This window comes from Propithecus coquereli, unplaced genomic scaffold (genome assembly GCF_000956105.1).
Source record: "Propithecus coquereli isolate 6110/MARCELLA unplaced genomic scaffold, Pcoq_1.0 Scaffold347, whole genome shotgun sequence".
Taxonomy (NCBI): domain Eukaryota; kingdom Metazoa; phylum Chordata; class Mammalia; order Primates; family Indriidae; genus Propithecus; species Propithecus coquereli.
Genome location: NW_012149141.1, coordinates 914080 through 926268, shown reverse-complemented (window position 1 = coordinate 926268; position 12189 = coordinate 914080). Strand labels below are relative to the sequence as shown.

At 39.6% G+C, this 12189-nt stretch overlaps 1 protein-coding gene across 1 annotated transcript in view; it reads left to right on the top strand.

Annotated features, from left to right (window-relative positions):
- The window catches only part of SUCLG2 (succinate-CoA ligase, GDP-forming, beta subunit), a 280046-nt gene that overhangs the window by 50752 nt on the left and 217105 nt on the right, over positions 1 to 12189 (top strand). Inside the window, exon 2 of the mRNA XM_012651079.1 lies at positions 9887 to 10028. Within this exon, the coding sequence (XP_012506533.1) occupies positions 9887 to 10028 (142 nt within the window). The remainder of the gene's footprint in view (positions 1 to 9886; positions 10029 to 12189) is intronic.

Genomic DNA, 12189 nt, shown 5'->3' with positions numbered 1-12189 from the left:
CTCTCCAGCAGGGGATGGACAGGCATTCTGAAAGGATGATGCTCAGTATTGTTAGAGCCTTTTATACGTTTGTTTCTACTGGTGTGCTAATATGCTAATGTTTATCAAGGTTGTATTTTTCCCTCCCTTCCTTTCTTGCTACTGGCAGAGCAGCATTATGAAGTTATGGAGCGAACTCTCCTTTGGGCATTCGTCCTTACTACAAAGAGTTTCACATTTCTTTGCTCCTTAAAAAATATGCTGCTTTTCTGCTGAACCTAGGATAAAAAGAATGAGGCAGTATCTTTGAGAATCTTAATTCCTTTGACTTAGTGAAACCCATCCAGCACCTTCTCTTTCACTCAGAGCTTCCCATCTGAGAGTTTCCCCCTGAAACTCATATTCTGTACAGCTCTGCACCTTCCTGCAGTTAAATCCATGCACCACTGCCTCCTGCTTTTCTTCCTGCCGTGGTTGACTTCACAGCTCAGGACCCACTTTTGCCCACTGGGAGATGATTCACTGTCACTGTCTCATTAAAGCGCACAGGGTCTGCAAGCAGACATAGCTGGATTTGAAATAATGGCTTTGCCTCTAACCAGTTCTGTCATTCTGAGCAGGCACTTAGCTACTCTGAGCTTTAATTTGCTCATCTGTAAAATGGGCTTCTGCTGATGTCTTCCTTTATTGGGAGAATCAAATGAGGTAATGTCATTAAGTGGATAGTACATGTTCTGGAGCTTCATGGCACTCCGAAATGTTCACTAGTATTTGATTTGGTTTGAAAACATAAGACTTTGTCAGGGCACCCCAAGAAGAATGAATTCTAAAATAGGAACTTGCTATGGTCCAGTTTTTGAACAGTCTGAAAGCTCAACTTTCAATTCTTTTCTGGTAGCATAGATGATTTTATTGTTATTTTTTAAACAGAAGCTGCTTGCCTTACTGCTGTGGGCCTCACACAGAGGCGTGGTGCTAGCAGAGATGCATTATGAATGGAGCAGAAATGGCCTCGGGCTGCTGGTCTGATGCTGGTCTGGTTTCTTGTGAAGAAGAGCTCAAGTATTGTTTCTCTTGATCAGGAAACTTTAAAGCACTTTTCTTCCTAGCTGTCTATTCTAATTACATTTCACATCCCATCAACATTGTCTTTTTGGGTACCTATCATCATTATTATTGTTCCAATTTGTCAGCTGCCTCAGTTTTCAAACTTTAAAGTGGAAAACAGTATTTTTAGGTCAGGAATGGTAATATAGTTTTTGTATGTGATGGTTCCAAGTATTTTTTTTTTTTTTAATTGACACAGGATTTACAGACTGACTAAAAAGAAAAAAAAATGGCACTTGTAATAATAGAAAGCTCATGGGTTTTTCAAGCAGGGAACTGGGTTCAAATTTGGTCTTAGTCAAGTTACTTAACCTCTCTTACATGCAAACTTCTTTACCTGTGGGATGGGGATAGTGTACCTCAAATGAAATGAAAAGTAAATTTACTTAGCACAAGAAGTACATTTTTAGATGCTTACTGAATGTGAGATTTTTCTGATTCTTCCTGTTGGAAATTACTATTCTCTTTCTCTGATTCTTGAGTGATTCAAGTATAGAGATTCCGTGATTGGAGTTTAAAAATACCTCCCTAAATGCATTTAAAATGAGGAGCAGGGCACCTTGGACCCTGTTTTAAAAAAATCATTTATACAATCACCTACTATTTTTATCCTAGTGATTGCTGAGTGTCTACTTGTTACAATGTTCCTACCCCTTTATATTTATGCATTAAATAATAATAGCTAACATTTTTTGAGTGCTTATCATCAGTACCGTTCCAACCAATTTGCAGTATTAACTCATTTAATCCTCACAACAACCTGTGAGATGGGCTTATTAGTAGCCTCTATTTTATAAATGAGGAAACTCATTTTAGCTGTCATTTCTGCCATCCATAGGGTTGGTAGTATCTCTTTGTACCCCTACTAGAGTTTAAGAACTCAGCCACAGGGGGCTAATTAATTGGTTGATTAATTTCCTTACAGCATGCAAAGCAGGGATGACCTAAATGGAGAATGGTCAGGAGCGTTGTAGTTCTAGACAAAAGCAATGGTGTATTTTCAAAGGTGACTCCAAACGAAGACCTTGCACTTTAGCCTGAATACGGAGTAAAATATGTGTCATATGTTCCTACTCTTCCTTCTACATCTGCATTATTATTTTTCCCTTTCCGTAGGCTTAGTCTTCTAATCATAATGGCTGTTTTTCTTATCTATTTCTTTAGCATATTTTCTTTTCTTTTTTTCGAGAAAAGCAGCAGGTGGCTTTAGCATATTTTCTTGCTGAAAGAGAAGTTGACTTGCTGGCATCATCACATTAAAGCCTAAACAGCAATATGTTGTCATTATTATTATTACTATTATTTCCTCTTACACACAGGATTCCACTTAATGTCTTTTGTAGGACAGCCCAGTTAAAGTGGCTTCCTCATCAGAGCCTTTTTAAGCAAGCAGGCCTTTTATTTTATGACACTCATATGGAGACACATTGAGTTATATCTGTCTTTTCATTTGTACCAACACGTTTATTTGAAGCCTCATATTTCCTAGGTAACGTGACTAAGGTAGATTTATGGGTGCTAATTTGCATACGGAACAACACTGGCAAAACTAAAATATAACAAACACATACTAACTTTCGGGTTGCCACAACCCACTGAGCATCTGCCTTCGTTCCATGCCTGTAATGAGAGGGAAATATATTTTCCTCTGAGTTTACAGCTAATTCCTTGTTTGTATTCCACTGTCGTCATTGCCGTTGAGAGCTCGAAATGAGGTTTAAGAGCCTCTTCATATCTAACAGCAGGAGTTTATATTAGAGGTGGTAGTTCTGTGTAACAGAAAACACAGCTTTTGTTCCCCGTCTCGATTTCATACTGCATTTGAAGAACCCTGCCACATTTAAGTAAGGGTTCAAACTCTTTTTTCAGACGAGTTACTAGGGACTTAAGACTACACAGTTGTGTTAAAACCTAGATTTGATTATTTCCCATCAATGTTGGTTTTTAGTAGATTGATTTTCATTGCACAAATAATAAATGAATTTATTCTTTAAAATAAAAAATTCCCCTGTAGATTAGTTGAAAGATTCTTGGTCTGCCCTCCCCAACTTTGCTGGGAATATTATAGCTTGGTGAACATGATCTGGACCTTCTTCTATTCATTTACTCATGCAAATATCTATCCTTAAAAGATATAGAATGTTGCTTCATCTGTGGACATGTGTGTCTAAAATATGAATGTTATTCTACTTTGTATATTCTGCAATTTGTTGGTAATGTCCCTTGTAGTATAATTAGTGCTAGAATGTTTAGACTTAATGGACTAGACTAGTCAATACCACTATGATGAGTTATTCCCAAGGTCTCAGTGATGAACACATTAAAGGTTTATTTCTCACTCATGCAAATGTGGGTCAGGTTACTCAGGGCAGCTGTCCCTACTAGTAACTCGGTAATCTGGGCTACTTCCACCTGTGACTCCACCATCTCCACTGTGGCTTCCAAGGCTTTGTAGCCAACAAAAAGGTCTCCTAGACGTTTTGGCACACTAGCTACAAAAGAATCGAGAGTTGTAGGGGACCACAGGCATACTGGGTAATACCGTATTGCCACAGATATTTTAAATGCTTCATATAGCTTGTTTATGTAGCCAGTCTCCTATGTGATGGGCATTTGGATCATTTGCAGCTTTACCCTTTGTTACGTACAGCACTACCCGGAAGATCCTTGTATGTCTCTGGTACATGTTTGCTAAGATAGATACTCAAGAAGTGGACTTTCCAGGTCAGAGGATATGGGTGCTTTGGTTTTCATAAACACTGTCAATTGTTCTTGCAGGTGTTTGCACCAGTGTTTTATTTCCATAGGTAGTATATGAGAACATGTTTATCACCATACCTTCAACAATGACAGTATCAAACTTCAATTTTTTTTCCTCCATTCAATGACATCTTCATTCCTGCTGGCAAAATGACTTATGTTTGTTTGAATTTCTGTTTTCCTAATTACTAGTAGTTAAGTCTTGGGCTCTTTCTAATACTCCTTTATCCTGCATTCCTGGGTGAGGCAGTTCTGTGCAAAGTCAGGCTGAGGAAAGGCGGAGCAAGTGCAGAGCCAGTGGGTAGATGTGGCTCACAGGTTTTCCCTTTTGGGGGTGCCCAGCTCTGTGACATTTCTTTTGACACTCTCTTTATTGATTTCTACCCCCTGTGGTGCTATTTTAGTAGTCTCTACACCTCTAATTTTAAAACCATGGGACGAAGGATGATTTCTCAGTTGTGTCATTTTTTTCTGTGTTGCTGTCTAATTTTGTGCTTTGAGTTTTCTTGTAAGTTTTTGCCCACTTAGTCATCATTGTCTTGTTATCTCTGGGTTCCCTCTGTCCTTCCCTTCATTTTTTATTCTTTTTCTTCTGCCTCTGCTTCCTTTTTCCCATAGGCTCTTAAATCTTTATGTGCTGTGTTGCTTTTAAGTTGTGTTTTTTCCCCCTTCCCTTGCAAGCTTCTAAATGCTTGCTCTGTCAGAGAAACACGGAAGGGAAGGGAACGATGGTAAGGATACTTACTGTACAAGTCCGAAAGGAATGAAACCTAGGTGCTTGCCTACCCCGCCGGTTTGAGAGCCTGATGCTGTTCCGAAGATGGTCCCTTCGCCAAAATCCATATGAAGGAAGGAAAGAAAATAGGAATTAGGCCAGTTTTCATCGTGCCTCTGGCTCTCTATATGATCTCTGGGCAAATCACTTCTCTCTTTAGGCTACAAGTTTCCTGACTGTAAAACGAGGAGGCTGGACCCCCGTGGTCCTTCTATATCTCGGAACCCCAGTATATGAATGACATGAGTGGGATGCTTCTCCAGCATAGGTTCCCAAAGTCCCCGTTATAGGTGGATCATCGTCACTCCCTTCACCTTCAGACTGCGAAGCACTGTGTCAATCAGGTCCAGTCGGGAAGATGGAGCTTCCATAAGGTCATATAACAGAATTTAACACGGGGAAGAAAATTACTTACAAAAGTTGTTGGAATGAATGGAAGACATACAGGCTGGGGAGGCCACACCGAGGCTGACAACAGCAGAATCTTCTGTGAGTCCTAGGAGAGGAAGGTGGTGGTTTTATCAGAGTTCAGGGCCAGCGGTGGGAGCAGTGTCATGGTGGGGGAGATGGTGGGAGCTGGAATTGCGGAAGAAAGGGCTCTCTGGAGGGACCTGAGTTTCAGAGGAAATGCTGCCCCACTCGAGAAGAGGACAGCAAAGCCTGGTATCTCCCCACCCCGCTGTCTAGTCTCTGAAGAGAGTCCCAGTTTTAGGCAGAAGCCAGTGGGCAAAGGAGCACGGGGAATGGATCTGAGGGCAAGTAAGTGGCAGAAAGAATTGAAAGGCGCTGGGTCAGATGATCCTTAAACTCTGTTCCATTACTTATATTCCAGAGTTCATGGATTTCCTGAGAGGTTCCTGACTTTTGCGGGGAAGACATCATTTTAGGGTCTTAACAGAATAGTTCTTCCTAGTAATTGAAATAAACTTCTATCATTCTAGTATCTTAGAATAACACCTACTCACATCTCCACCTTTCTCCTTCCCAAAGCCTGGAGTAGTTATATTTTATCTTATATGTGCTATGTCAATATTTCATGAAAGTCCTATTCCTGGTAGACTTTTGGCCTTGTACAGACAGGGACACGATTTTACTCATCTCTATCTCAGTCTGTATCACCACGTGGCCTCTGGTCATGTGGGGCCAGAATACAGACATGGGGAACCAACAATGTTAGCCACTTGATCAGCATGGTTGATCAGAGGAGCTTTGCTGTTTTACAGTAGCCTGTGATCTTGGGCAAGTGATATAACCTTCAGCCTGAGATTCCTAATTAGTAAGATGCTTTTATGAGGATAGGCTAGGTTGTACAATAGTAACAAATAATCCCCAGAATCTCAGTGGCTAAAAATCCACAAAGGTTTATTTTTTACTACACATTCATTGTGAGCCACCTGGGATATGTCTATCCTTACCCTGGTCCCTGGCTGATAGATCAGCTGCCATCTTGGATGTTTTCACCCCCTACCTCAAGGGAGAGAACTTGGATGGGGTGGGAGGGATGGCAATTCAGTGTTGGCCTCAATGTGTCACATACCATATGTACCCACAACTTATTGACCAGAACTAGTCACATGGTATGATACTGTGATATGAAAAAAAAAATACATATTTGGTCTCTACCCCAGGTTCCAGGCACACAGTTCCTAAGACCCTTGGAATCTCTGGAGTGATAAGAGGCTCTCTGTATGCTAATGAAATGACTAGTGGTTGGGGTCCCCTAGGTAGCTTCAGGATGCAGGGTCCTGGTCACGAGAAAGACCAAGGTGTGATTAGAGGGTTGGTACTTTCAGCCCCACCCTTCCAATCTCTGAGGAGAAGAGGGGGGCTGAAGGTTGAGTGGATCGCCAATGGCTAATGAGGTAATCAGTTGAGCCTATGTAAAGAAGCCTCCATGAAACCCCAAAAGGACTGTGTTTGGAGAACTTCTGGATTTCTGTGTAGATGGAAGTATCTGGAGGGTGGCAGACCGAGAGAGGGCATGGAAGCTCCACGCCCCTTCCCATACACCTTGCTCTATACATCTTTTCTATCTGGCTATTCATCTGTGTCTTTTGTAATATCTGTTATAAAGAACTGGTAAATGTAAGTATTTTCCTGAACTCTGTTAGCCATCCTATAAAATTAATCAAACCTGAGAAGGGGATCTTGGGAACCCTCAATTTATAGCTGGCTGGTCATAGCATAGGTAAAATAACCTGGGGCTTGCGACTAGGATGTGAGGTGGGTATAGTCATGTGGGGCTGAGCCTGTAATCTGTGAGATCTGACACTAACTCCAGGTAGTAGATAGTATCAGAATTGAATTGAATTATAAGACACCCAGTTGGTGTCTGCTGGAGAATTGCTTGGTTAGCATTTGGGGAAAAACTATCATACACGTTTTGGTGCCCAAAGGTGAAGTGTTCTGTGTTGACTGAGAAAAAACGTCGGTTTTTCCTCTATCTCCTACAGACATGTCGTCATCTAACTTTTGCTAAGGTAAAGCAGTGCCTGGAAGGAGGAAGACTGGGAATATTTGTTGATTTGCACTAATGACTGCTACAGAAAGAGATATTAATACTTGATTTTTCGTGACTGTTTTAACTGTTAGATAATATAAATATTTAATGTTACTATAATGTCTAGCACATGGTAAATGCTCAATTAATAGTAGATTAAACTATTATTGTTATTATTAGTCATCAGTTTATATTGCATTTCCAGCATACTTTATAACATCCATTTGCATAGCAAATTTCTCCTCACCTTTTTTTCCCCTCTGAAAATGCAAAAGTAAACTTAGTTGTTTTTCTCTGAACTTATCACAAATTCTTAATAAGTGGAGTTGTCTTGAAGTTTTAGATCCAGTCAGGGACCCTACGCTTCTAAGTTTGGGACTGACAAAAAGAGATGACTGTAAGATGATGACTTTGTGGAGCGATGGCTTGGGTATCAGCAGTGGTTTTGGAACCGTGCTCACTGTCCTGGTTTTCAATTTAAGAGCAACAGACTTGAAGCTGGCTTTCATTTGAGTCAATGTAGAAACAGTCAATATATATTATATGTCTGTGAAGCTGGTCTCTGGATCAATTGCAATTAGTTTGCGGCAGATTGCATTAACATATCTAAAATTAATACGACGAGTGTTCTGATGAAAAGGAATTGACCACAGCCACACTGTGGCTGTTTTTAGTCTCCCTTAAATGCTCTTTTTCAAACTCTATTTTTTCTTCTTTGGTTAATGGCTTTAAATTGGTATGTCAACACAGACATAATCTATTGATCCTTCCCATTTGCCTTTTAAAAGTGGTCCTAGATAATAGCCCATAGCTAACATTTAATGTTTTCTTTCGTTAGGGGGCTTTTACTAAATGCCTTGAACTTGTGTCTTCTTGGTATGTTATATGACACACTATTAAAACTGTTAAACCTACGAGTATGTTCATCTATGAAATTTTGTGTTTTTCAAATTACTAATGTTTCATCAAGACTTAAAATGTCAGAAGTAAGATTAACAAACAATGTACTGTAAGTGATGTGAACATTTCTCGTTTGGCAATTTATTTTTACCCCAGTATTATTTATTTCTAAAGAAGAAGTACAGCCAATTTCAATAATAAAAACATCATTACCAGTACTTGTTAGGATGATACAGAGAGCTATCTTTAGGCTTGATCACGTTGAAATTTAAATTTTTTACAAGTGTGTATAAATTATATTTATTTCAGATCTTAAGGCCTACCTTGTATTTTTCTATTTTTAGAGGTGGTCAGTTTCTGGGAATGAAAAATTGTCTCTATCGGGAGACAAAAGGCAAGATTTATTCATTTGGCCATCTAACTGGTATTTTTTTGTGTGTCTTCCATTTGCCAAGCACTGTCACATGCTTCATAAAGATACAAACAAGTTTAAGACACACTCTCTGCCCTTGAGTAGAACCCAGTCTAGTGGTGAGGTCCTAGAGCTTCTTTGGAATCTCCCTTGTTCAAAAGAGCTCCATGAGTGAATCACAGTTCAGAGATTCCAGAAGAAAATGACATCTTAAGGACACAGTAGAGGCCCTGAAAGCCGATGGCTCCGTGTGATGAAGCCCTGTGGACCTCACCTTTATGGTCTCTGTGACCCTTGGACATCCACCAAAGCTATTGACAGAAGCTTCTGGGGTTGTATCAGGTGATCTTCTACATTCCACCTATCTTGTGACCCAGTTGTGTGACTGATTTTTTTGGTTTGTTTCCATAATGATAGCATCATCCCATGTCTTGCAAGTAGTGGTTCCCTTCCATTACGACTCACGGATGCGAAGGAGCGTATACTAAATGTATTCATTATTTCCCAGTTTTTTTTTCCTTTAAAACGGGGCTTATGGGTTTGATAAAGAATGCTGTTGATAGTATTGGAAGAAATGAAAAGAAGTGATTTATTTGTTCATGTCATTGTGCCCTTTGACTATTTCCTTTCAACAGAGATGAAAACTAATTGATAGTGTATATTGGAAAACTACTTCTGCTTGAAACTTAAGCAAAGTTACTTTAATACACAAATTTCAGCTTAGAAACTAGTTAAATTAATGGTAAATCTTTCAGGTTACTGCACTAAACCTTGGTGCATGAAAAAGATAATCTCATTAAACACATAATGACTATACCTAGACTCCATTAAAAACTACAATAAAGAAGTGAATTAGTCTGTGGCCCAGTGACTTCAGAGCGTTGAAAAAGTTGTTCCTGAAAACCTTACAGTGATTAATGGCGTGTATACAGTTGTTAAAATAATGTTATGCTCTTTATTTATTTGGGGTTGGAGTTAGGAAGGCATATGCTGTATAATATAGTCCTTAACAGTTTTTAAAATCACTTTTTATTTTGAAATATTTACAGACTCAGAGGAAGTTGCAAAAATAGTGTAACATTCCCATGTACCCTTTATCCAGCTTCTCCTAATGTTGACATCTCATGTATTAATAGTTGTGGTACAATAGCAAAACCAGGAAATTGACATTGGTATATTACCATTAACTAGACTATAGACCTTATTCAGTTTTCACTGGTTTTATAAACATGCATTTATTTGTGGGTGTCTAGAGTTGTCATTTAACTTAACATTTGTGATTAAAAAATAATTAAGTATGAAGAATTTACATAGATTTCTTTTTCTTTTGCTTCTGTAATCTTTGTGTTGCTGATTGTCAGTTGACAGTACCTGTAGGACTGGCCACGTTGACTGACTGTTATTTTTCTTGCTATTAGTCAGTGTTCTTACCTCTCTCCCTCAATTTCTCTAGGCAGTTCAATTAACCTCCAGAAGATGGCTGAACCTGCAAGAATACCAGAGCAAGAAACTGATGTCTGACAATGGAGTGAGAGTTCAAAGATTCTTTGTAGCAGACACTGCGAATGAAGCTCTTGAGGCTGCTAAGAGACTAAGTAAGCTAATTCATAATGGGTGAAATATGCTTGCCCAAATCAGTGAATTCACAGGTAGCAGTTTCCCACTAGTTAAATTTTTTTTGTCATGGGTTATACTGACGGGGACAGATGCAGGAGAGAACTTTGAATTGCAAAAGAAAAGAAGTTCAGATGGCCTGGGGCATGTGTGCAGGAGTGGCAGTAGGGTCAGGTGAGGGTGTCTGCCTTCAGGACTTGGTACCTATGAGTCTTCAGTCCTGCTGGCCTGGGAGGAGATACGGAATCACAGGACAGTCCTCAGGGTGATGGCCTGTGAGTGGAGGAAAGCCTCCCTTTCTTGACACACTGGAGGCCTTGCCTGACCATTCCTGGGTGGGATTCACAGGCACCCCTGTGTCCTCGACTCCGCCAGGTTCAATCACTGGAGGCCCTCTGCCTAAGTGTCAGAAACCTTGTTAGAACAGTAAACAACTCCTTCCTTTTTTTGGCATCTCTCAAGGCATATCATCAGGAATTCTCATAGAATGAGCATGTCGGGGTTTTCATCATAGCTTTGTTTGAAAATACAGAAATGTGCAGCAGTGAAACATGGTTCAGTAATTTGTGATGGGCGTGGATGGAGGCCTTTAACAGTGACACCATGAGTGCACATTTGATGGTACAAAAAGGAAGTCATGATCCATGTTAACTAATAAAGGAGATGATAACTGCAAAAGCAAAACGTCCAATTAGGAAAACTTTATTTTTTTAAATGAGATGGCAGCATATGGGACATCATGCCATGGTAATGCTTCTGAGTTTTTAGTGACCATTTCTCCTAGTTCTCTCAGCTGTAGCCATTGCAGGATGAGTCAGGCAAGATGTTCAGCATCCTTCTTTAAGGCTGCCGGAAGATGGGGAGAGCTCCCTGTGGTGCCTGGGGTACAGCAAGGGGAAGTACATGACTTTGAAGTCAAGCTGACTTTGCTTCACTGTTTTGCCCTCCCACTTACTGGCTTTTCAACTTTGCAGAGGTGCTTTCTTCTTCCTGTGCCTCAGTTTCCCTATCTATAGATCAAAGCTAATCATATTTATCTCCCAGTGCTGTTGTGAGTCTTTAAGGGAGATTGTACATTGTTACATGACAGAGAATCTAGCCAATTTCTCTACTTGTAGATTGAGAAATTAGGGATCAGGTCCTGCCATCTGCCTTTCAGTGAACACCCCATCTGGTGGCATACAGACTCTTTCATTATTGGTCTGGCTTGCCATTGTCCACCAGAAATGTCATGTGAGCCAAATAAGCATTTTAAAATTTTCTAATAGTCACATTAAGAAAAGTGGAAAGAAATGGGTGAAATTGACTTTAATAATACATTTTATTTACCGCCATATATCCAAAACACCATCATTTCAACATGTAATCAATATAAAAAAATTATCAGTGGAATATTTTATGTTGTTTTTTTGGTCCTAATCTTCACAAATCTGGTTTGTAATTGTATACCTCCAGCATATCTCATTTCAGACTAGTCACATTTTAGGTGCTCAAGAGACACATGGGGCTAATGGCTACCATAACAGACAGTGTAGATTTGAACACTAAAAGGACATGTATGTGCATTCTTTGCCTACAACCTTGGAGAACAGCTGTTTCTCACCAAAAATAACAAATAGATCCATCTGCTACTCAGCCTTGTCCAGATAGCTGTAGCAGAGTTTGAGAGTACAAGACAGAGGCAGTCTCCTGATTTCAATTTTCCAATTTTCTGTGCTCTTTTAAGAGCAAGCACTAAGGTACTTCAGCTAGTAATTGTTGTTGTTTTATCTCCTTCTTAAAGTTCTCCCAGATGCTTATACAATAGATCCTTTCTATGTTATGTGAGTTGAAATGTATATTTGTTTGTTCTTGAACGAATATTTATTGTGTCAACCATGTATTAGGCACTGTGGATGCAGCTGTGGAAGAGAAGTGAGTCTTTTTTCTCCATAGAACTTATATTCTAGGAAGAAATTTTCCTAGAAATTGAGAGCAACTTATATTTTAAGAAATGAGGGAAAGCAATATGGAGATACCTTAAAGAGATACAAGTAGAAGTACCATTCAATCCAGCAATCCCATTACTGGGCATCTACCCAAAAGAACAAATGATACTGTATAAGAAAGACACCTGCACCCGAATGTTTATAGCAGCACAAT